At 43.3% G+C, this 23,891-nt stretch overlaps 3 protein-coding genes across 3 annotated transcripts; 2 read left to right on the top strand and 1 right to left on the bottom strand.

Moving 5' to 3' along the window:
- The first annotated feature begins 1,183 nt into the window (after positions 1 to 1,183).
- LOC114853233 (NLR family CARD domain-containing protein 3-like) lies at positions 1,184 to 8,530 on the top strand. Its single transcript, XM_029146365.3, has 9 exons — positions 1,184 to 1,280; positions 2,517 to 2,667; positions 2,819 to 3,008; positions 3,861 to 5,664; positions 5,988 to 6,161; positions 6,384 to 6,551; positions 6,639 to 6,812; positions 6,954 to 7,000; positions 7,238 to 8,530. Exons 2-9 carry the CDS (start codon positions 2,602 to 2,604, stop codon positions 7,852 to 7,854), a joined length of 3,240 nt encoding a protein of 1,079 aa, XP_029002198.1. The 5' UTR covers positions 1,184 to 1,280; positions 2,517 to 2,601; the 3' UTR covers positions 7,855 to 8,530.
- A 275-nt stretch (positions 8,531 to 8,805) lies between these two features.
- LOC114853234 (NLR family CARD domain-containing protein 3-like) lies at positions 8,806 to 22,009 on the top strand. Its single transcript, XM_029146367.3, has 10 exons — positions 8,806 to 8,962; positions 12,325 to 12,466; positions 12,841 to 12,889; positions 12,961 to 13,156; positions 13,245 to 15,048; positions 15,323 to 15,496; positions 15,643 to 15,810; positions 15,898 to 16,071; positions 16,213 to 16,259; positions 20,386 to 22,009. Exons 2-10 carry the CDS (start codon positions 12,390 to 12,392, stop codon positions 20,934 to 20,936), a joined length of 3,240 nt encoding a protein of 1,079 aa, XP_029002200.1. The 5' UTR covers positions 8,806 to 8,962; positions 12,325 to 12,389; the 3' UTR covers positions 20,937 to 22,009.
- Positions 21,675 to 23,414, bottom strand: smim7 (small integral membrane protein 7). The gene is made up of 5 exons (XM_029146369.3): positions 23,299 to 23,414; positions 23,024 to 23,065; positions 22,747 to 22,799; positions 22,560 to 22,650; positions 21,675 to 22,009 (listed from the first exon to the last, which is right to left on the bottom strand). Exons 1-5 carry the CDS (start codon positions 23,322 to 23,324, stop codon positions 21,994 to 21,996), a joined length of 228 nt encoding a protein of 75 aa, XP_029002202.1. The 5' UTR covers positions 23,325 to 23,414; the 3' UTR covers positions 21,675 to 21,993.
- Positions 23,415 to 23,891: the final 477 nt, after the last annotated feature.

The raw sequence follows: 23,891 nt of genomic DNA on the forward strand, positions 1-23,891 counted from the left end.
TTAGTGGTTTTATGCTATTTAGTAGTTTTCACTATGATGCTTGTAATGTTGAAGAAACACAGAAACCGAATAATTTATAATAGGGTAAGGAAGGATAATGTGGATCTACGGAAACTATAATGAATGAGACTAATGAAACTAAAGAGCAACACTTGAGATGTGAGCAAAGTCAAGCTCCTTTAAAATTGTATCTCTAATTTAAAAGGATTAACAACTTGTGAAATCAACAAGGGGGTTTACTATTAATTGAACAAATGGTCTCTTACCGTGTGTATGGCCTGGAGGCTGTTCCCCATTTAATCTGAGTAATTAAGGACATAACAGACTTAGAGTTAGTTTAGAGTGTTGCGTCTGCATTTGGTAGCTGTTCAGTGGAATTCTCAACATAAAGGTCTGAAGACATGTTTATAGTGGAGACCATCATAGGCGTGGAAAAGCTAATTAAACCCATCATGGTGATAACAAAACACTGGGAGTGTCTCAAACCAAAGCTTTGGGCATTCTTAAAAACAATTAATAACTAAAAGTTCAGCTAAAGGCCTAGAGGTTTCAAAAGACTACGAATAGAAAATGCCAAAACTATCAGATGTGTATAGTATCATCCATTAGACCATGCTTGGGATAAGTATAGCCAGTCATCTGTGAATTAGCATTTATATGTATTTGTACAGTTTTTGTCCTACTTTTCTCCTACACTGCCCCTTGATGGCACTGCCTTGTTGCAAAAGAAATAGACAAGGACGATGGCGCATAGGTCAACAACAATTTCCATATTAGCCACTCAAATCCATAATGGCCAGGGGTTTAGGAAGTTTAATAAGCTATAGTTATTAATGTGGAAACTTCTGTGAAGATTAAAGTTCCCTTCGTGATAAGCCAGCTGCAGTCTTCTTACTGTAGGGGTTTTACTTTCACTTTGTAGAGTTACGTAAGGGCAAAGGTATGTTGCTCTTTTAAGGAGAACCGTGTCAAAAGTCTGAAACTGAAACCTAATATTTTAAAGTATAAGCAAAGAAGCGTTTGCAAAAGTCCTGATATAAAATGTATTTCATATATTATTTGTGAGAAACTTAAAAGTGAAAAACTTTTCATAAACCTTTTAATAATTTTGCTGTTCTTTTTGAATAATTTTTTAAAAAAAAAACAAGTATTCCAGCTTTCAGTTTCAAACCGTATTCTTTCGTTTTCCATTTGATCCTTTATCTGTTGCGCCTCTGCGGACCGGGGGGCGGGATCTGTTCGTCTGTCGCACTCTATTTTCCGTTACTCCCCGGCTCGAGGTATTGTACCGGTTTGTTACCGCTCTTGGGTTCTTTAGACCTTTGTACTGTTATTTTTTTGCTTACATACTTTTGTATGTATATTTAAAATACGCACAAAATTAACCGTAAGCTGTGTGTGTGTGTGTGTGTGGGGGGGGGGGGGGGGGGGTATTTTCTAGCGAGATACAGTAGGGCTGTCATGTCATAGTTTCCTTGACTAAACTTTTGCAAAACAGTTTGAAATACTGCGATCAAGTTATGTTCCCGTGTTATATCAAGCGTGTCTGGTTTGTAACTATTATGTCTTTTTTGTTTTCTTCTGCTCGGTTTGCGTCAGCAGCAGCCATTTGGAGAAGGTGTCTTTATTTGGCTGCCAGAGTCTGTCTCCCAGTGTGTTGGCAGGCGGAGACATAGTTTAATACTCATAATTATCTTATTCATTAATAAATATCTTTACTCTGCTGCATACAAAGTGCATTATTTTCATACATAGATATACATCACATTAGTTTTAGGTACCTAGTGAATTGTATTGAAATTGTATTAGAGAGAGATCCACTGTAACACCATGTACTTCCACTGTAGATCCACTGTAACACCACCAACAGTTACAGTGATGCATATCTGAGACGTTGTTTGAACAGCAAAGTGCAATTATTTATTTATTATTTAGTTTCCAAAGCTGCAAAGACAGAAATGTCTAGAAAATCATTCTACTGCTAGGTCTGGAGAAAAAATACAAATATGCACCGTAAAGTGGAAAACGTTGTAATAACTATAAAAAAGGGTTTATAGGGTTTTTCCTATATGTTTATCATATATCCTGTAATTTCAGTTTGTTACAGTATTAATCTGACTAGAACAGGCACCTGTGTCCTTGGTGGGCTCCCAGAGTCTGGTCTCACGCACACAGCTGTGCTGATAACAGTTTTGTTGAATCTGGTTCATTCCTGTTTTGAAACACAGTGTGTTGGCAGCCACGCTGGCTCACAGTAATCAGTGTTAGTACTGTGATGTTATGGTCAGAATTATAAAGATTTGTCTGTTCAATTCAAAGCATGATTTGGGGGGGGGGGTAATAAATTAAGAAGTGATATACTCTATTTGAAAGACTTCTACAATAGCTACATACAGTATAGAAACACATGAAACAGTTCTCTGTCAATAAACTAAGTACTTAATCACATCATCTTTTATTGTCTAGTACATGTTCATGTTATGTACATAACTTAGTTTTATTTATTTCTGTTACAGACGGCCCAGATCTGCTCAACAACTGTTTATATTGAAAATTGTAATTCTAAATCCATCATTGTTTCCTCACAAAACTGAAGAGAAGATGTCAGACGTTCACAGCAGTTTGTCAGCCCCTGAGCTTGACACACAACTGGAATCCTTATTTGTGGTATGCAACGACACAAAACACAATCATAATATATTGTATTAGAGCAAAACCACCTTTTCTAAACCTCGAACCCATCCCTAACAGCTAAAGCTTTTAGTAAAGTGAAATTCAAAGTGGCTCATATTTCACACCACTTGTTGCTTTGTTCCAGCAACTTGAGGACGACATCTTTCATTTTGTAAAGAATGAACTGAAAAGACACCAAAGAATTCTGAGTTCAGCATCTCAGTCGAAAGAAGACGACGTGTTGGACGGTGGCAGCAGAGAGGCGTTCCTGAAGATCTTGCTGCACTTCATGAAGAGCAGAAAGCAAGAGAAGTTGGCCAACCGTCTGCAGAGCAGTAAGAACCTTTGTGAACGTTTAACCCTTTAGTTTCTAAGCTCCATTTTGTGCATAGGTTAGTAAAGAGCCAAGCCAAATGGCTGTAGTTTCAAGACGGTCAAAGCTTGGTGTCATTAGAATCTAATTTTACTGTTTTCAAGTGACTTATTTAATTGAAAGCAGGCTCAATACTACAATAAGCTTGTTTGCTGTGTAATATACAGCACGTGCGATATGACCAGATTAGGATGGATGCATTTATATAGAATACAATATGCATTTATATATAATACAAATTTATTAATGTAATTATTTATATAGCTCAACTAATCTAAAGTTTTGTACCTTAGCAGTGGGATAGTTTTTTACCTTTTTTGGCTAAAATAAAAGAATCTTAACATAAATAAAGGCTTTTCATAGTGACTGCTGGGCTCAGGATACTGATTCTGTGTCTTTTTCTCTGGGATATGATAGTTTGTGGACATAAAGCTTGGTTTCTATCTCTTGGATGCATCTCTGGGCGATTCTTGGCGCTAACTGTTAGTAGCTAATGACGCTATCGCTATTAGCATGCCTTAGACTGATCTTAGTTCTTAGTTTGGTTACCTTTTGATTAACTGTGTCGGTGTTAGTGTGTTGTATTGCTTAAAACACGGTAATGGGTTAAATTTGATGGCACAAGTCAGAGATGCAGAGTGGAGACAATATGGCAGAACTCTGCTTGTGAGATGCTTCTAGAGAAACCATAATGGGATGCTTTCATCAAGGTTATTGTTGACTGAAGGTTACTGTTACTGAAATGGAAAGTTACCTTTGGAACAAATAGATGGAGAATCAATGGTACATGTTCTGCTTTACTTTCTTTATTCAGGTACTCTTGCTGCCGCTTGCCAGGCTGAACTCAAATCTAAGCTGAAGAAAAAATTCTCCTGTTTATTTGAGGGCACTGCAAAAGTGGGAGACCCGGCTCTTCTAAGTCAGATGTACACAGAGCTGCACATCACACAGGGAAGGTGTGAAGACGATGGTGTGGAACATGAGGCCAGACAGGTTGAAATTGCATCAAGGAAACAAATCCAAAAAGAAACTACAATAAGTTGCAAAGAAATATTTAAACCCTCACCTGGATCATTCCAACCAGTCAAGACGGTGATGATGAAGGGGGTGGCTGGCATTGGTAAGACGGTCCTTACACAGAAATACACTCTGGACTGGGCTGAAGGCAAAACCAACCAGGACATAGACTTCACATTCCCATTCACTTTCAGAGAGCTCAACGTGCTAAAAGACAAGCGCTACAGTTTAGTGAAGCTTATCCATGACCACTTTATTAAAGTTAAAGAAGCAGGAATTTGCAGGTTTGAAGAGTTTAATGTTCTGTTTATCTTCGATGGTTTGGACGAGTGTCGACTTCCCCTCGATTTCAAAGGCAACGAGATCCTGAGTGACGCCTCGGAGGTGACCACAGTGGACGTGCTGCTGACAAACCTCATCAGGGGGAAACTGCTCCCCTCTGCTCACATCTGGATGACCACGCGACCAGCAGCGGCCGGTCTGATCCCGTCAGATCTGGTTAACGTGATCACAGAGGTGAGAGGCTTTAGTGACCCACAGAAAGAGGAGTACTTCAGGAAGAGATTCCCAGAGGAGAAGCTGGCTGAACGAATAGTTTCCCACATCAAGACGTCCCGAAGCCTCCATGTCATGTGTCACATCCCAGTGTTCTGCTGGATCATTGCAACAGTTCTGGAAGAGGCGCTGAAAAGCAAAGAAGAAGCAGAGCTGCCCAAAACGCTGACTGAGATGTACATTCACTTCCTGGTGGTTCAGGCCAAACTGACAAACATCAAGTACCTTGGAGGAGCGGAAACAGATCCTCACTGGAATCCAGAAAACAAGAACACGATTCTGTCTCTTGGAAAACTTGCGTTTGAGCAGCTGAGAAAAGGCAACTTGATTTTCTATGACTCAGACCTGACAGAGTGCGGCATCGATGTCAGAGCGGCCTCCGTGTACTCAGGCGTGTTCACACAGATCTTTAGAGAAGAGAGTGGGCTGTACCAGGAGAAGGTCTTCTGCTTCATCCATTTGAGCGTTCAGGAGTTCCTGGCTGCTCTTTACGTCCATCTGACATTCATTAACTCTGGAGTCAATCTGCTGTCAGAAGAACAGCTGGTTTTCAAGACGTCCACAACAAGAAGTGCCGAATCTGCAGTGACACACTTCTACCAGAATGCAGTGGACGAGACTTTGCTGAGTCCAAACGGACACTTGGACTTGTTCCTGCGCCTTCTTCTCGGCCTCTCGCTAGAAAAGAACCAGATTCTGCTTCGAGGTCTGCAGACACACATAGAAAGTGGCCTGCAGACACAGCAGGAAATTACAAGATACATCAAGAGGAAGATTGAGGAGATTCCCTCAGCAGAGAGGAGCATCGTTCTGTTTCACTGTCTGAACGAGCTGAACGATCAGACTTTGGTAGCAGAGATCCAGGGGTTCCTGAGTTCAGGGAACATCTCCAGTAGGAACCTCTCTCCTGCTCAGTGGGCGGCTCTGGTCTTCATCTTGCTGACATCAGACAAAGAACTGGATGTGTTTGACCTCAGCAAATATTCAGCTTCAGAAGATGCTCTACTGAAGCTGCTGCCAGTGGTCAAAGCCTCCAAAAAAGCTCAGTAAGTGCAAAGAGATTGCAGTTTATTTAGCTATAAAGTGACAGCAACGTACGTTTTCTGATTGGAGCTTTAAGCTTTCTAAAAAAAATTCAGTCAAATCAATGTTTCAAGGACCGCAGCTAAGCTAATTCAAGGTAGCTTGTTTATCTTAGCATTAGCTTGCACTGCATGGTACAACCTTTCAATTTGTGTATTTGTCCAGAGGGGTTAAGGAAAGATATTTATAGCACAAGGAATAAATAAGAAAAGGGGGGATATTATTGACGAAGTATAAAAGCATGTTTACTAAAGGCATCAAACCACCGTTCTGTTCACTGTTTCAGGCTGAGTGGCTGTAATCTGTCAGACAGAAGCTGTGAAGCTCTGTCCTCAGTCCTCAGCTCTAAGTCATCCAGCCTGAGAGAACTGGACCTGAGCAACAACGACCTGCAGGACTCAGGAGTGAAGCTTCTCACTGCAGAACTGATGAGTCCTCACTGTGCACTGGAAACTCTTAGGTTAGAGCCTGCTACAAGGTCACGTGTTTAGACATTCATACAGAAAAAACAGCTTCTACCCACATATTTGAATCTCATGTTTTTTCATGTTAATCTTCGACAACAGTACCTCAGTTACGAACTGTAGCAAAACCTGACATCTGCTGTTTCTGTCCTTGAGTCCGACTTGTCTTAACAACAACAAATGTAATGTCTCCTCCGACTACATTGTCGTTCCTCCAGGCTGAGTCTATGTAACCTCTCAGCAAGAAGCTGTGAAACTCTGTGCTCAGTTCTCAGCTCAGAGATCTGCAGCCTGAGAGAGCTGGACTTGAGCAACAACAACCTTGAGGACTCAGGAGTGAAGCTTCTCTCTGCTGGACTGAAGACTTGTGCTCTGGAAACTCTGCGGTCAGGATTCATCATATTGTTGGAGTAGTGCAGTGGAGCTGTAATGCACAGCTGGCGGAACAAAGATTCTGTCTTGTGTGTCTGCAGGCTTTCAGGTTGTCTGATCACAGAGAAAGGGTTTGAATCTCTGGCCTCAGCTCTGAGCTCCAATCCTTCCCATCTGAGAGAGCTGGACCTCAGCTACAATCATCCAGGAGAGACGGGGGTGAAGGTGCTGCTTGCTGGACTGGAGGATCCAAGCTGGCAGCTGGACACGCTGAGGTAACAGGACGGCTTCTGCAGCCACAGATGCTGTTTGGCAGAGAGTTGTGAGCATTGGTACTGAAGAAGAACTGACAGGAAATGTGTGTGATGTATGGAGCCTGTGCTGCATGCTATGAATCACTGAACGTCCTTTTTCAGGTTGGAGCCTTGTGGTGTCCAGTGGTTGAAACCAGGTCTGAGGAAGTGTAAGTGTGTCTTTGCTTTTACTCACTCATTTCATGGATATTTAATTTTTACTACAAGTCTGATTATACTATAAATGGTCCATCCATTATTCAGTTCAACTCTACTGGTGGGGGTTGTGCTATTATGGGGCAAGAGGGGACCCAAATGTCCAGGGCACATAAATAACAACTGATCTCACCTAATAACCCACATTCAAACAACTGCAGCTCTAATGGGTGTTTCTGTTTGTCTATCAGATTTCTGTGAACTCACTCTGGACCCAAACACAGCAAACAGAAACCTCATCCTGTCCGACAACAACAGAAAGGTGACGTGGACCATAAAAGACCTGTCGTACCCGGATCACCCAGACAGATTTGACTACTGCTGTCAGCTGCTGTGTGCTGATGGTCTGACTGGCCGCTCTTACTGGGAGGTGGAGTGGGAAGGAGAGGATCTGATATCAGTGAGCTATGAAGGAATAAAGAGGAAAGGCGGAGTAGCCGACAGCAGGTTTGGAGGAAATGAGCAGTCGTGGAGTCTGTGCTGCTCTGCTGGTGGTTACTCTGTGTGGCACAACAACAGAGAGATCGTCCTCCACTCCTCCACCTGCTCAGATTCCAACAGAGTGGCAGTGTATGTGGACCACGCTGCCGGCACGCTGTCCTTCTACACGGTGTCCTCTGACATGCTGAGCCACCTCTACACCTTCCACTGCTCATTCACTGAGCCTCTCTACCCCGGCTTTGGCTTCCTGTTTGGTTTCAGGGTCTGCTCAGGCTTTTCCCTGGCTCTGTGTTCAGTGGGCGGCTCTGTTCAGTTTAGAGTCTCCGGTGTACATGACAATGGTCAGACTGACATCAGCCATGTGTGAAACAAATCAGCCTCACAATGACAGAGACACATTGGAGTTCTGATAACTTTACAGTATTTTGGCATCTTATTAATAGCTTGGCTGAATTGCGTTTTATTGTGCTACTGGCGTCTCCTACCACTGCACCTCATACACTTTACTGCTGTAATCTGAAAGTCAGAGTTTAAAGTGTCTCAACTATGAAATGTAATCACCTTTAATTCCTTCAAAACACTACATACCTGCAGTTGATGTAATAAAAGAGCATCATAGTCCCTAAGTTAGAGTAGTTCTTATTAACTTTATTCCTTCTTACAAAGACCTTTACATAATAAGTGATGTTATTTTTCACTTGTGTAATCTAACTTAAAGCAACATTTTATTGTCTAAAACATAAATCTGTCTTTTCTTTCATATCAAACGATAATTAAATGTTAATATTCAATTTAATTTTCCGGGAAAATAAATGAAATATTAGTAAAGTAGAGTGTAGTTAACATAACGCTAGTTCTTTTCAAATAAATGCTTTAATAATACCTTGTTTATTCTAGACTTTATTGTAGACGTGTTAACACTGACAGAATTGTGATTATTGACATTTAAAGGCGTTTGACTTAGTCCGACTTGATGTTAATGTTTGTGTCTTTGCTTCTATGCAAATGTGACAAATAAATAAAGGACCATTCATTCAAAAACATCTGGTGGTGCTGGCTTCATAAACACATAAAAGTCAGAAGAAGAAATGGTTAAAAAGGCTCAAAGGAAACAGCAGCAAGTGAATGAGGGTCTGACTTTAACCACTGTAGTGACTGGAAAGTTAATGAAGTGGAGCAAAGGTTAAATGAACGTGCGGCGCTCCAGAAAGGTTGAAATGAAAGGAAATGAAAGTAGCGACACAAGCGAGTGACTTAGTTCGGCTGTGTGTTATAACAGACAGGGAAGAGGGTGGTCACAACATCCCGATAACTGTGGAGGAGGTGAAGAGTTCAGCAGCAGTCTCCTCACGGCAGCGCACTGGACGAACCTCTGACGCTCTGCATTCCGTAACTTTAACCCTTCAACTCCCACCGTGGCTTCAACTCCGCAGCAGGACTCGCTGCACTCGGATGTGTTTTCTCAGGCTCTCGAGGTATTGTACCCGACACTTCATGTTGTAGACTTTTTAATGAGACTTGCGTCCCGCTGCTTTCGACCTGACGAGCCTTAGCAGCGTGACGCGGACGAGCCGCGACCCCTTATTTAAATGGTTCATTACCGTTAGAGTCAGGAAATACGACGCTTTGATTGGTTCTAATTCTGCAGTTAAGTAAAAGCCGAGCGTCATCCGAAGTTTCTTCATATAGTTATAACTGTTTGTAAGTGCGTTTCGTCGCAGTCGTCACTACGCGGAACCATCGCAGCGTCCGTTCACATTTCATTATAGCCCACAACAACTACTACAGCTTCAGAAACGGCTGAGTAATTTGCTACTACATGGTTAACTTTTACTTTTATTACACAGGTAAAGGTATAAAGGTGCTAAAACTACGTTTCATGGAAAACTGACTAATACACTATGATAGAATGGCCATGGTTTAATGTGAACACATCATTTCTGAAGCGATTATACTTCGTTTGAAAATGTAACTTGTACCACAAGCTGTCAGGAGGCTGAATGTTGTGGAATATTTCAGCACAGCATCAAATGAAGTGAACGGACCCCCCAGTCACAGTCAGATCTATATTTATAGTTGTGTAATTGTAACAGGAGAAACAAATCTGCAACAGTAGTGACCCCTTGCTGTTTGTGCATCTCCTGCTGGCAAAAACCAAAACACAACACAATACAATTCCACAAAATAGCAAACGTGATTATTCTCTAATATAATAAATGCTAATGTGTTAATGTACTCTACCACTTATTTAGTATTTACTGATACTTAATTGATTGTAGAAAGAAAACTTGTCAGCTTAAGAAACCGTGGGGGGCTAATTTGACACTGATTTAAATATATCCGAATGAAAGTGCAGCGTGTGCAGTTAGTGCGCGCGTGCATGCTCGTGTGTGTGTCTGCATGTTATTTACAGACGTGATCCCTAAATCTGCTGTGTCATGAGAAGGGCACCTATTCAGCCAGCCCTCTGGTCCTGTCGTTATGATATGAAATATTAGATACTGCATCTTGGCTCTGGTGGTTCTTAATAATTTGGCTTAGAAGAACTATAAGAGATGTGGTTTGAGTTAGTGTATAAACATGTTGCTGTTTTTTTACTGCCTCTACTATACAGTAAATCAGCTGAAAAGCAAAAAATGGATCCAGATCAATGACATGTGCTAAGGTGGAGGAGGATCTGGCCCATCATAAGCAATAGGTTATACATGAAAACTTAACATTTTTAGAGCATATGTTTTGATGAGTTGCATATTTGCTTTTTAACTGCATGTAAGATCAAACTACAGAACCCAAACTCTGCTACCAGCCAATATGGAAGCATTTACATACAGTTTTACATTCTACGATGGGAATAAACTACATTAGGACTTATTAAGTCAGGTGTTCTGTACTTACAGTAACACTAAGTTGCAAAAATATTTTGAAAGTACAACTGTGGGAATTTGCCAAGCTGAACAAAGTGCTGAGTGTTTTGGACACTTAGGTAAAGAGAGGGGCTGAGCTGTCAACTGATCACCACCTGGTGGTGAGTTGGATCCGCTGGCAGGGAAGGAGGCTGGAACGACTTGACAGACCCAGACGTATCGTAAGGGGCTGCTGGAAACGTCTGGCCAAACCCGCTGTCAGAGGGATATTTAATTTTCACCTTCGGGAGAGCTTTGACCAGATTCCGAGGGAGGCTGGAGACATTGAGTCTGAGTGGGCCATGTTCTCCACCTCCATTGTCAACGCAGCCGTTCGTAGCTGTGGACGCAAAGTCTCCGGTGCTTGTTGTGGTGGCAATCCCCGAACCTGGTGGTGGCCGTCGGAGGTTAGGGATGCCATCAAGCTGAAGAAGGAGTCCTATCGGGTCTGGATGACCTGTGGGTCCCCTGAAGCAGCTGATGGGTACAGACGGGCCAAATGTGCTGTCGCTGAGGCAAAAACTCGTGCCTGGGAGGAGTTCGGACAGGCCATGGAGGAGGACTATCATTCTCCTCCATGGAGATTTTGGAAAACCGTTTAAAGGAGGGGGAGACAGTTCTCCACCAACTCTGTTTTCAGTGGAGGTGGGCAGCTGTTGACCTCGACTGAGGATGTTATCGGATGGTGAAAGTAGAGGATCTCCTCAATCCCTCCGACAGGCCTTCTGCTGAGGAAGCAGAGGCAGGGGACTCCGAGGTGGACCCGCCCATCACCCAGGCTGTGGTCACCGAGGTAGTTTGTATGCTCCTCATTGGCAGGGCAGCGGGTTACCTCAAGTCTCTAGATGTTGTGGGGCTGTCTTGGGTGACACTCTTCTGCAACATGGGGACAGTTCCTCTGCACTGGACAACCGGGACTTTTGTTCCTTTTTATAAAAAGGGGGACAGGAGTGTGTGTTCCAACTACAGAGGGATCACACTTCTCAGCCTCCCTGGGAAAGTCTACGCCAGGGCACTGGAGAGGAAACTTGGCCGATAGCCGAACCTCGGATACAGGATAAACAATGTGGTTTTTGACCTGGTCGTGGAAGGTTGGACCAGCTTTATACCCTCAGCAGGGTGCTCAAAGGTTTGTGGGAGTTTGCCCAACCAGTCTACACGTATTTTGTGGACTTGGAGAAGGCATTCGACCATGTCCCTTGTAGTTTTCTGTGGGAGGTGCTCTGTACAACTGGAGCAGGAGCTTGGTTCACATTACCGGCAGTAATCATTAATTTTATGGACAGAATTTCTAGGCGCAGCCAGGGGCTGGAGAGGGTCTGGTTTGGGGACCACAGGATTGCGTCTTTGCTTTTTGCACATGATGTTGTCCTGTTGGCTTAATCGTGCCAGGACTTCCAGCGTGCGCTAGGGCGGTTTGCAGCTGAGTGTGAAGCGGCTGGGATAAAAATGAGTTCCTCCAGGTCTGAGGCCATGGTTCTCGGACAGAAAAAGGTGTTTTTTTTTGCTCTCTCCAGGTTGGAGGAGAGTTCATCTAGTTCTAGCATCTAGTTCAGATGCCTCCTGGACGCCTCCCTGGGGAGGTGTTCCGGGCATGTCCCACTGGTAGGAGGCCCAGGGGAAAACCCAGGCCACGCCTGACTACGTCTCTCGGCTGGCCTGGGAACGCCTTAGGGTCCGACCAGAAGAGCTACAGGAAGTGTCTGGAGAGATGGAAGTCTGGAGTTCTTTGCTTAGACTGCTGCCCCTGCGACCCAGACCCAGATAAAGGGGTTGAAAATATGGATGGATGGACGGAACAAAGTCTAACTATCTCCACTGTTGTTCTCTTGTATGTGACGTTAAATGGCAAGTGTTTGTGTCTCTAACAGATAAATAAACAACAATATGAGAAAAGGCGTTGAACTTGGTGTTCTGTGTGTTCTTCTGTTAAGGTGTTGGCTGGACTATACGTCAGTTTGAATACGCAGAGGGATACGGTCCCAAACTGGATCCAGGCATGTCTTTGAGGAGCGATAATTCAAAGGAGGAGCCTCCGTTTTTTGCTGAGGAGGAGGATTGGACCCACCATACACAGTAAATGACCCATTTAACAACCTGCATGTTTTGATCAATTAAATGTACTTTATTTTCAAGCTCATTTTACAGAAAACAAACTGCAATAGCACAGCGTGACAAAGCTAATGACTGTGTTACCTGCCGTCAACAAACTACAGTTAGTTATCTCAGGCTCCATGTTGAGCAATGTTTTGCTATGGCAGTTTGAAAGTGCAACTGTGGAATTTCTTCAGGCTAAACAAAATCTAATCTATTCAGAGCGGATTATGTCCAATTTGGAGCAAGCTTTTGTTTCTCTAAAAGATAATTAAACAAAAATCTAGTATGTGAAAAAACGTTCAACCAGACACATTAGTCCTTCAGTGTATTTTGCTTCATTTGTGTGTTAACAGAGGCCAGTCTGTCCTGGATAGGCGTTCAGACCTGGACCTGATATTTTTGGTCTGTATATGCAAAACATGAAATACAATCAATAACAAAAACAATTTGCAAATCAGATTTTTTTCTTGCAGGAGCTTGAGGCTAACATCATTTATTTTGTGAAACATGAACTTAAAAGACACAAGAAATTTCTGAGTTCAGATTACTTGGGGGGTCCAGGGGAGGAAGAGCCGATGCTGGATGATTCCAGCAGAGAGGCATTTCTGAAGATCACGCTGAACTTCCTGAAGATAAAACATGTGCAGCTGGCAGACTGTCTCCACAGCAGTAAGGGCTTCTGTACACAGTTAACAGGATGATATTTGTGTAAATACCAGTCTAATTCAGTGATTCTGTTTGCTGTGTATTTATAAAGGAACTGTTGCTGCCGGTTGCCAGCGTGAACTCAAATCTACTCTGAAGGAAAACTTCCGCTATTCATTTGAGGGCACCGGAAAAAGCAGGGACCCAACTCCTCTGAATCTGATCTACACAGAGCTGCACATCACAGAGGGAGAGGATGGGGAGATCAGCTCTAAGCACGAGGCCAGACAGATTGAAGTTGCATCGAGGAAACAAATCCAAAAAGAAACTACAATAAGTTGCAAAGAAATATTTAAACCCTCACCCGGATCATTCCAACCAGTCAAGACGGTGATGATGAAGGGGGTGGCTGGCATTGGTAAGACGGTCCTTACACAGAAATACACTCTGGACTGGGCTGAAGGCAAAACCAACCAGGACATAGACTTCACATTCCCATTCACTTTCAGAGAGCTCAACGTGCTAAAAGACAAGCGCTACAGTTTAGTGAAGCTTATCCATGACCACTTTATTAAAGTCAAGGAACCAGGAATCTGCAGGTTTGAAGAGTTTAATGTTCTGTTTATCTTCGATGGTTTGGACGAGTGTCGACTTCCCCTCGATTTCAAAGGCAACGAGATCCTGAGTGACGCCTCGGAGGTGACCACAGTGGATGTGCTGCTGACAAACCTCATCAGGGGGAAACTGCTCCCCTCTGCTCACATCTGGATGACCACGCGACCAGCAGCGGCCGGTCTGATCCCGTCAGATCTGGTTAACGTGATCACAGAGGTGAGAGGCTTTAGTGACCCACAGAAAGAGGAGTACTTCAGGAAGAGATTCCCAGAGGAGAAGCTGGCTGAACGAATAGTTTCCCACATCAAGACGTCCCGAAGCCTCCATGTCATGTGTCACATCCCAGTGTTCTGCTGGATCATTGCAACAGTTCTGGAAGAGGCGCTGAAAAGCAAAGAAGAAGCAGAGCTGCCCAAAACGCTGACTGAGATGTACATTCACTTCCTGGTGGTTCAGGCCAAACTGACAAACATCAAGTACCTTGGAGGAGCGGAAACAGATCCTCACTGGAATCCAGAAAACAAGAACACGATTCTGTCTCTTGGAAAACTTGCGTTTGAGCAGCTGAGAAAAGGCAACTTGATTTTCTATGACTCAGACCTGACAGAGTGCGGCATCGATGTCAGAGCGGCCTCCGTGTACTCAGGCGTGTTCACACAGATCTTTAGAGAAGAGAGTGGGCTGTACCAGGAGAAGGTCTTCTGCTTCATCCATTTGAGCGTTCAGGAGTTCTTGGCTGCTCTTTACGTCCATCTGACATTCATTAACTCTGGAGTCAATCTGCTGTCAGAAGAACAGCTGGTTTTCAAGACGTCCACAACAAGAAGTGCCGAATCTGCAGTGACACACTTCTACCAGAATGCAGTGGACGAGACTTTGCTGAGTCCAAACGGACACTTGGACTTGTTCCTGCGCCTTCTTCTCGGCCTCTCGCTAGAAAAGAACCAGATTCTGCTTCGAGGTCTGCAGACACACATAGAAAGTGGCCTGCAGACACAGCAGAGGAATATCAGATACATCAAGAGGAAGATTGAGGAGATTCCCTCAGCAGAGAGGAGCATCGTTCTGTTTCACTGTCTGAACGAGCTGAACGATCAGACTTTGGTAGCAGAGATCCAGGGGTTCCTGAGTTCAGGGAACATCTCCAGTAGGAACCTCTCTCCTGCTCAGTGGGCGGCTCTGGTCTTCATCTTGCTGACATCAGACAAAGAACTGGATGTGTTTGACCTCAGCAAATATTCAGCTTCAGAAGATGCTCTACTGAAGCTGCTGCCAGTGGTCAAAGCCTCCAGAAAAGCTCAGTAAGTACAAAGAAACAATGAAAAGTTGTGGTTTAAGATGTTACTGAGCGGCAGCCATGTTGAGTGTTGATTGGCCTGCGTCAAAGCATGAAGGAGGACACATGGATGTATACCACGCAAACATGCACCCTTTTGTCAGTTCCTACTAAACTTTTTATTGTCCTATCCTGAGAAACAGTAAGCAGATAAAACAAAATGAATATACATGTACATACATGGGTGTGAAAGCATGTGTACTAAAGGCATCAAACCACCATTCTGTTCACTGTTTCAGGCTGAGTGGCTGTAATCTGTCAGACAGAAGCTGTGAAGCTCTGTCCTCAGTCCTCAGCTCTAAGTCATCCAGCCTGAGAGAACTGGACCTGAGCAACAACGACCTGCAGGACTCAGGAGTGAAGCTTCTGACCATTGGATTGATGAGTCCTCACTGTGCACTGGAAACTCTTAGGTTAGAGCCTGCTACAAGGTCACTTTAAATGTTTAGACTTACCAACTGTAGCAAAACCTGACATCTGCTGTTTCTGTCCTTGAGTCCGACTTGTCTTAACAACAACAAATGTAATGTCTGCTCCGTCTACATTGTCGTTCCTCCAGGCTGAGTCTATGTAACCTCTCAGCAAGAAGCTGTGAAACTCTGTGCTCAGTTCTCAGCTCAGAGATCTGCAGCCTGAGAGAGCTGGACTTGAGCAACAACAACCTTGAGGACTCAGGAGTGAAGCTTCTCTCTGCTGGACTGAAGACTTGTGCTCTGGAAACTCTGCGGTCAGGATTCATCATATTGTTGGAGTAGTGCAGTGGAGCTGTAATGCACAGCTGGCGGAACAAAGATTCTGTCTTGTGTGTGTGCAGGCTTTCAGGTTGTCTGATCACAGAGAAAGGGTTTGAATCTCTGGCCTCAGCTCTGAGCTCCAATCCTTCCCATCTGAGAGAGCTGGACCTCAGCTACAATCATCCAGGAGAGACGGGGGTGAAGGTGCTGCTTGCTGGACTGGAGGATCCAAGCTGGCAGCTGGACACGCTGAGGTAACAGGACGGCTTCTGCAGCCACAGATGCTGTTTGGCAGAGAGTTGTGAGCATTGGTACTGAAGAAGAACTGACAGGAAATGTGTGTGATGTATGGAGCCTGTGCTGCATGCTATGAATCACTGAACGTCCTTTTTCAGGTTGGAGCCTTGTGGTGTCCAGTGGTTGAAACCAGGTCTGAGGAAGTGTAAGTGTGTCTTTGCTTTTACTCACTCATTTCATGGATATTTACTTTAATTACAGTCATAGCAAAAAAGTGTCAACCTTTTTTTTCCTTCGTCCTGCATTGTCGCTGAATTTTAAACACGTTAAAGTGTGTGTTGCGTCATTGGCCTGTAGATAGTGTCCTGCTCACCCCCCTAGTTCTAAACCACCAGTTGACCGTCTTATAAAGGCTAATGTGTGACACACCTTGTTCTGGTTTTGGATAGTGTAGTGGTCAATGTGCAGGACTGGAAAATTCTTTATCCGGATTTGAGTCTCGGTGGGAGAAGTCTTTCAATTTTAATTTCTGAAAAACTTTGGTATCTCATAATTATCATTTAGCCCATGAGACAATATCACATGACTAATATAGTTGGCCCAGTCCTACTTTTATTTACCTTGTCAAATGTGGCGAGTGCTTGACTTTGTCACCCTGCTGTAGGTGGTGAAGCGTTTTAATCAAAAACGTTCATCTCGTCCCTTCCTCCACCGACACACGCATTCATATGATAATGTATTCTCACCTTGGCTGTAAATTCAGTTGAAAACACATTATTGGAAGAAGCGCTGGCATCTGATCGACGCCTCTATTTAAAGGATAATAGCCCAAATCACTGTTTGGCAACATGAAAACATCTTGCTGGTTTAACTGGTTTCATACAGGCAAAAGCGGTGGTCAATCTTCTGGCTTAGTTTAAAACAGCAGAGTCAAAAACAGCCCAGACAAGGAGCAGGCAAGAAATGATGATATGGTGGTTTTTGTCATTCCCGTGTAATTGTAGTTCACTTCCAGATTAAATGGAAGATAATGTCTGTGATGTCGGTTTTAATTAGTCTCAGTGCACATATTACAACACAAGTCCTAATACATCACCTTCCGCTGTGCGCTCCCTGTCTTTCTATAATTCTTGGAAGGACTTTTGCTAAACCAGTAATCAGAGTGTTGCACAGCGTTGATGTCAGTCTGTGCCTCCAGTAAAACCTCAAGGCTGCTATGAGTTGCGCCTTGGTTCTGGGCTTGGCTTCTGTGCGAATAAAGTCTTTCATCAGAGGCCACACTAACTCTATAGGGTTCAGGTCAGGGGATTCAGCCGGCGTGCGCACCCAGTTAATTCCTTCCGCCTCCAGACAGGCGCTGGCAGCGACGTGTTCGGGGTCATTGTCCTGGAAAAACCGATGCCGTGCTCCAAAAGTCTCCCTTACGTACGGCCCCACTGTGCTTTTGATGATGGACTCCTCGAAAAACTCTCGGTCAAAAGTCCCCTCAAAAATAATAATGGGTCCTGGTCCCCACCTTGAAATCATGCCCCAAACGTGGAGCTTGAGAGGAGGTTTAGGTCGCAGTTTGGAGTGTCCTCTCTTTGTGAAGCTCATTCCTGCAAAACGCTGCACTGACACGGTTGTTTCATCGGTGAACAGCACGTTGTGGAACAGTTCTCGGCTCTCAATCCACTGCTGGGCCTGCCTCAGTCGCGCTTCTCTGTTTTCTTCACATATGATCGGGCAAAATTCTTTTTTGGCGAACTTCCACCCCAGCTTCCTGCGGGCGTAGCGTATGGATGTCTGGCTGACCTTCACTGCATAATCTGATGTCAGGATCGTTTGCAGATCTCTGGCCACTAACTCGGCATTCTTCTTAGTAAGGTCGTCTATAGCAGCCAAAACATGGCTAGAAAGACAGCACGTCAATCGAAATAGGTTTTTTAATGGTAGTTTTTTTTAATGGTAAACATACCCTTTACTTACCTAAACATTTTCCTCGGACCCACGCGCCTTGGCTCACGCGCCTTACAGTGCCTGAGTACAGTCCGCTCGGACACGTTGACTCCAGCGGACGCAAGGTGAGCCCTGATCTCACGGAGCGTCTTCCCTGCCCGACGCAGCGCGCGCACATCTTCAGAGTGTGCTTTCGAGATCTTGGTCATTTTTTTCGCAACAAAGCGGCAAATAACAACAGCCGACTGCGCGAGCCAGAAGCAAACACCATTCAAAACTGTTGTGGGATTTATACAGCGCGGTGGAGGAAGTAGCAGCTCGGCGTGGGGGCGTGGTTAGATCAGCTGATCACCAATACAAGGCATTCGTACATTCGCGCCAACACGAGCGGGCACAACAAAGCCAACAATTCTTCCCGACACAGTTCCAGAGACGGTGGAGCCGGACGTGGAAGAAAGATTTTCATTCAAAGACAAGAGGCCAAACACAAAGACGGTCGTTTGCGCCGACGACGATGCGGCCGGAATTTTCATGCATATTGTTGTTGTCACTGTCACAGTATCACAGCCCACGTCGGAGTCACTTGGACCATAGATAGAATACCTTTATTGACCCGCAATGGGGAAATTACTATACATATCCACAGGCTCCCCAGGAGTTCTTTTACGATTTGGTATTAAAGCCAATTTTGCAAAACATCCTTGCATATTTAGTAGCAAAACGAACCCAGTTGTTATTAAGCTTTGAGAAACGTTTTCATGATGGCGTTAATAAGCAAGTAAATAAGCATATCTACGCCACAGTATCATTCACATCACTTCCAAACACACACCCTTCAGTCTCCCACGGTACGTTGTATTCATGTGGCATTGATTGGTCGCTTATGCAAACCACAGGTCCTTAAGTCACCTCAGCTACTGGACATTCAGTTACAATGACACGCATAATTGCACAGTCGACCGAAATTCTCACCACGTTTAGTGCGTCTTTCTTTATGTGTCTCATCTTTTATTGCGACACACAGGACCAAAACATCAGGACATCCAGTGAAGGGCATCGCCAACATGCGGCAGTTGAACCCAAACAAAAGCGCGCAATTCTAACTTGATTGAAGTCATCAGCATTTAAATAAGCGGCTCCACGGCGTTGGAATGTCCCCTGATTGCTCCGACGGCGACGCCCCGCTTCTGTCTCTCTCGTGTGTCTCGCCTTTTATTGTGTGCGATCAACGAAGATGAGCGCACTTGGATGTTGATTAATCGGCATCTCCTCAGCTGGTGACCAGCGCTAACGACTGGTTTTTATTACTGGAGGAAGTTTATCAAAGTGAATCAGGATGCATCTGTAGAGCTCCTAACAGTTCTGAACAGCCACTCGCTTTGCCCGGTGCAGCCAAGGGGAAAATAAGACGCACCCACGTGCTGCTTTAAAACAATGAACAGCTGTTGGTTGTTGAACTGCTGCAGACCGGGCAACCGTGAGACTAATCACCAAATGAAATGCCTGAAATTCATGTTGGCAAGGAGGAGAATGAAAACAACACAGTTTTGCTGCTGTGGTGGAGGTCTATCTTAGAGTAGACCTAGCGATTCTAACTTTGCAGCGAAGAGAAAATAATTATAAGACATTTTTTTCAGTTGCATCAGAGAGCAAAGACCAGGACTAGAACTCACACTGTAACACAGCAGATTTGGGCCCCACCATTTTGGTGTGTGGTCTATAGGGGTGAGCTTTAATCCTATTAAATTCTATTGTCTAGTCAAATGTGTTGAGCCATTCACACCTGAACGACCGGTACCAAGGTTGCTGCTCCGGAGCCCAAACGGTTTTAACCACTCACCTATCTGAGGTTATTTAAACAGGCATGTCCAGTCTATGAAAATAAGTTACTTTGAATGCAATGACATATATTTATTAAGAAACCGTTGCGCGTCATACTCGCCACATTGGATCACACAACAGATACTTCATAATAAAACATGTTTGGTGTAATATATGAATGTTACAGGTAGAAATGAGCCGTTTGGACCTCAGTAAAGCTGCACTGTATTGGAGGCTTCTGAACAACTTTGTGCCGCCTGGTGTTTGAAACTAGTGTCCTGATTTTTTTTAGCTGATGCAGGTTTAAAAATCCTTAGTCTGTAACGCAACTGTACTGCAGTAAAACAGTGGTCACTTTGTTTTGCTACAACTGTAAGTGTAGAATCAGCCATCACAAGTCTGAATATAAATGGTCCATCCATTATTCAGTTCACCTCTACTGGTCGGGGTTGTGCTATTATGGGGCAAGAGGGGACCCAAATGTCCAGGGCACATAAATAACAACTGATCTCACCTTATAACCCACATTTAAACAACTGCAGCTCTAATGGGTGTTTCTGTTTGTCTATCAGATTTCTGTGAACTCACTCTGGACCCAAACACAGCAAACAGAAACCTCATCCTGTCCGACAACAACAGAAAGGTGGCGTGGACCATAAAAGACCTGTCGTACCCGGATCACCCAGACAGATTTGACTACTGCTGTCAGCTGCTGTGTGCTGATGGTCTGACTGGCCGCTCTTACTGGGAGGTGGAGTGGGAAGGAGAGGATCTGATATCAGTGAGCTATGAAGGAATCAAGAGGAAAGGCGGAGTAGCCGACAGCAGGTTTGGAGGAAATGAGCAGTCGTGGAGTCTGTGCTGCTCTGCTGGTGGTTACTCTGTGTGGCACAACAACAGAGAGATCGTCCTCCACTCCTCCACCTGCTCAGATTCCAACAGAGTGGCAGTGTATGTGGACCACGCTGCCGGCACGCTGTCCTTCTACACGGTGTCCTCTGACATGCTGAGCCACCTCTACACCTTCCACTGCTCATTCACTGAGCCTCTCTACCCCGGCTTTGGCTTCCTGTTTGGTTTCAGGGTCTGCTCAGGCTTTTCCCTGGCTCTGTGTTCAGCCTAATCTGTGAACACCTTCACACGGACCACTTTCATAGACTCTTCTGGATCAGTGAAGGTGTGCTCTGGTATCTGGCACCAAGATGTTAGCACCCGATCCTTTAAGTAAGCTGTGAGGTCAGACGTATACTGTACTGTAGGTGGCATGTGTTAAAGTTGGATGGTAGCAACGCACATGCACCCGGCACTCCATGGGATGTAAGAGACTGTGCGTATGAAGGGTCTTGTTCATCCAGTTCAAACGTCTACACAATTATCGGTTACGTTGTTGTATGTAAAGATCAGTCATTTTCAAATATTCAACCTAACATCTAATTATACAGACTGCAACTCAGAATTAAAAATCACAGCTAAGTCGTTCAAGTGGATAATATCATGCTTGATGTGGTCAGCAGAGACTGATTGAATGAACCAACAACATAGTTTACTCATGATTTAACAGTAGAAAACACTACACAAAGTAGCACAGTCTCTAAATGAATTGGAATTAGACAGGAAAGAACTGTTAGGCATATATATACTGTTTAGGCATCAAGTTTGATTAACTGTAGTTTAAAGCTTTGGTACAAAATTTGAAAGCAAGACTATAATGACAGTCTTAAAATAGTGTCTTAAACTATTCTCTATGGGCAAACAAAAGCCAAACACCACGAGGAGCAAGTGGGGGCCACTGATCACTAACTGATAAGACTCTTAAAATTATTGACAGCTGGCAAGCCAGATGCTTACTGAGACTGTCCACCACATTTAAGTCCAGCATTTATTCAAGAAGCAAACCATGGTGCGACAGAAATGACTTCTAATGTGTAATAAAGCACAGAACAACATTTATCCAGCAAAGGCAGGGCTGCTTCCATAGTGATCTTAAACAATCCAATATTTAACAAGTTCTATAGGACAGAATAAATACACTGATTTATAAATTCCTGTACAGACAATGGCAGATGTAGCATTTGAGAAGGTACAGTCAAGAAAAATAAGCTTAATTACAGTTAAAAGGATCAAAGAACCAGGACTAAAAGAGAGGTTTAGAGAATCTTCTTGGTTACATCAGATGCTGCTCATGCTCCAAACAATCTGTGGGAAGGAAAGGCAGACAAACATTAGTGTCATATGTATGAAATGCAGATAACAATATATTTTTATGAACGCACATAGTTCTGTTACAATTAACATGACTATATATTTGTTTTAAATTTGTTTGTGTTCAACTTAACTAACTGTAGTTTACAGTCAAATGACAATCACACTGTAGTAAACTTTGAACCTGCTCCTTCCTACTGAAGAGGTAAATCTCAAAACCTCAAAAGTGGGATATTCCTATATACTGTAATTGTGTTTCTGAATTCTATTAGCTTTTCACCCTTATTGTGTAAAGTGCTTTAAGATGACCTGGTGCTATATTAAACAAATAAACTAAAATGATAACATAAGAGTTTGAGTTATTCCTCACTACAACATTTTATCAAAGTGTCCCCTAGTAAATCATGTCCAATACATTTAACATCAAGTTATGTCATTTATTTATATTTTTATTTATATGTGACAAGAACTAAAGGGCCATCACTTAAAAATGGAGAGAGAAGAGTGCTCATTACTATATTCAGTGTTAAACAGTTCTACTCACACAAACATGCAGAACATGATGAAGATGTTCCACAAAGCGATGAAGATCCTAAAGTAACGCAGACTGAGAAGGAACTCTCTGATGTTGTCACCTGAAATCAGACAGGGCTTTGAGAACAATAGATAAGTGTAATGAAGCCTTTCCCACATGGCATTCATTGCCTCCTCTGTGTAACAGTCATACACACCTGTCGTTGGTGCTCTGGACTCATCTCCAAAGCCCTGGGACTCTTTCCTTTTGCTGCAACGCAGTGCAACACATTTTATATGCAACTTCAAATAATTCATTCATGAAACAAAAATATGTTCCGATACCAATTTAAACAAAATTGTCCCTCTATATTTAAGTACTTGACAAACAAACTTGACCAGTCAGTAAATAAACTGTTATATACAGAACAGTGAAGATAAAGACAACATTAATTGTTTGAGGGGCTGAATCAAATGTTATGACCGCAAACTCACAGCTTGAAGTTCAGCACAGCTCCTGCATTCACCAGTAAGGTCCTGGGGAGCCGAAAGCACGGATACGTTTAGTTGAAAGACACACGAAAGTTTGTTATTTACCAGCTGAGCTACGTTAGCTGCTGAGCTGGCATTAGCACGAAGCTACTTAGCTTTTAATCTGGCGTTATATACCGTCACAGAATTAGTAACATTATGAACAATTACACAGGTTTAAAACAAGTATGTTAAATACAAGGAAATGTCTTCGTGAAACGAGACGTTTTAAAATTTACCCGAATATCAACAGATCTCCGATCATCTTGATCACATCACAGAATCACTTCACTTCCGCGTCCGCGTACGCAATCAGGGATTTGTCCAATAGGATTTCAGCAGTTGCTCATTGACCCTATCACAGACAGCTACAATGCGTTGCTCCTCAAATATTTTTTATATTATTATTATTAATAACAATACCAGAGAATAACAACACTTTCTTACCGTACATCGTTTATCTACGAAAGAAAATTTAAGTTAACTTAAACCTAAATGTAGAAAAAAAAATAATATTAAAAGTTTAAATACGTTTCTCCGTGGACATATTTATATAACACATTATTAAAATTAACTATTCAAGAATAATTATGACAGACAAACCCTTAAAAATGTATATTTCGTACATAATGTTTAAGTTCTGCGGGCTTGCCCCCCACCTGGCGGCAGTGGAAGGCATTGCTCAGGTTATTAAAGGAATTAGGAAATATGAATTACAAATAACCAGCGAAATCATCCCCCTGTAATTTAAAAATGCCCACACTGTTGTTTTTTTGACGTGTTTGAGTGTACATCAGTTAGTATTATTTATGATTTCTGTATTTTATTGAAG

The sequence above is a fragment of the Betta splendens genome, chromosome 4 (genome assembly GCF_900634795.4).
Source record: "Betta splendens chromosome 4, fBetSpl5.4, whole genome shotgun sequence".
NCBI lineage: Eukaryota > Metazoa > Chordata > Actinopteri > Anabantiformes > Osphronemidae > Betta > Betta splendens.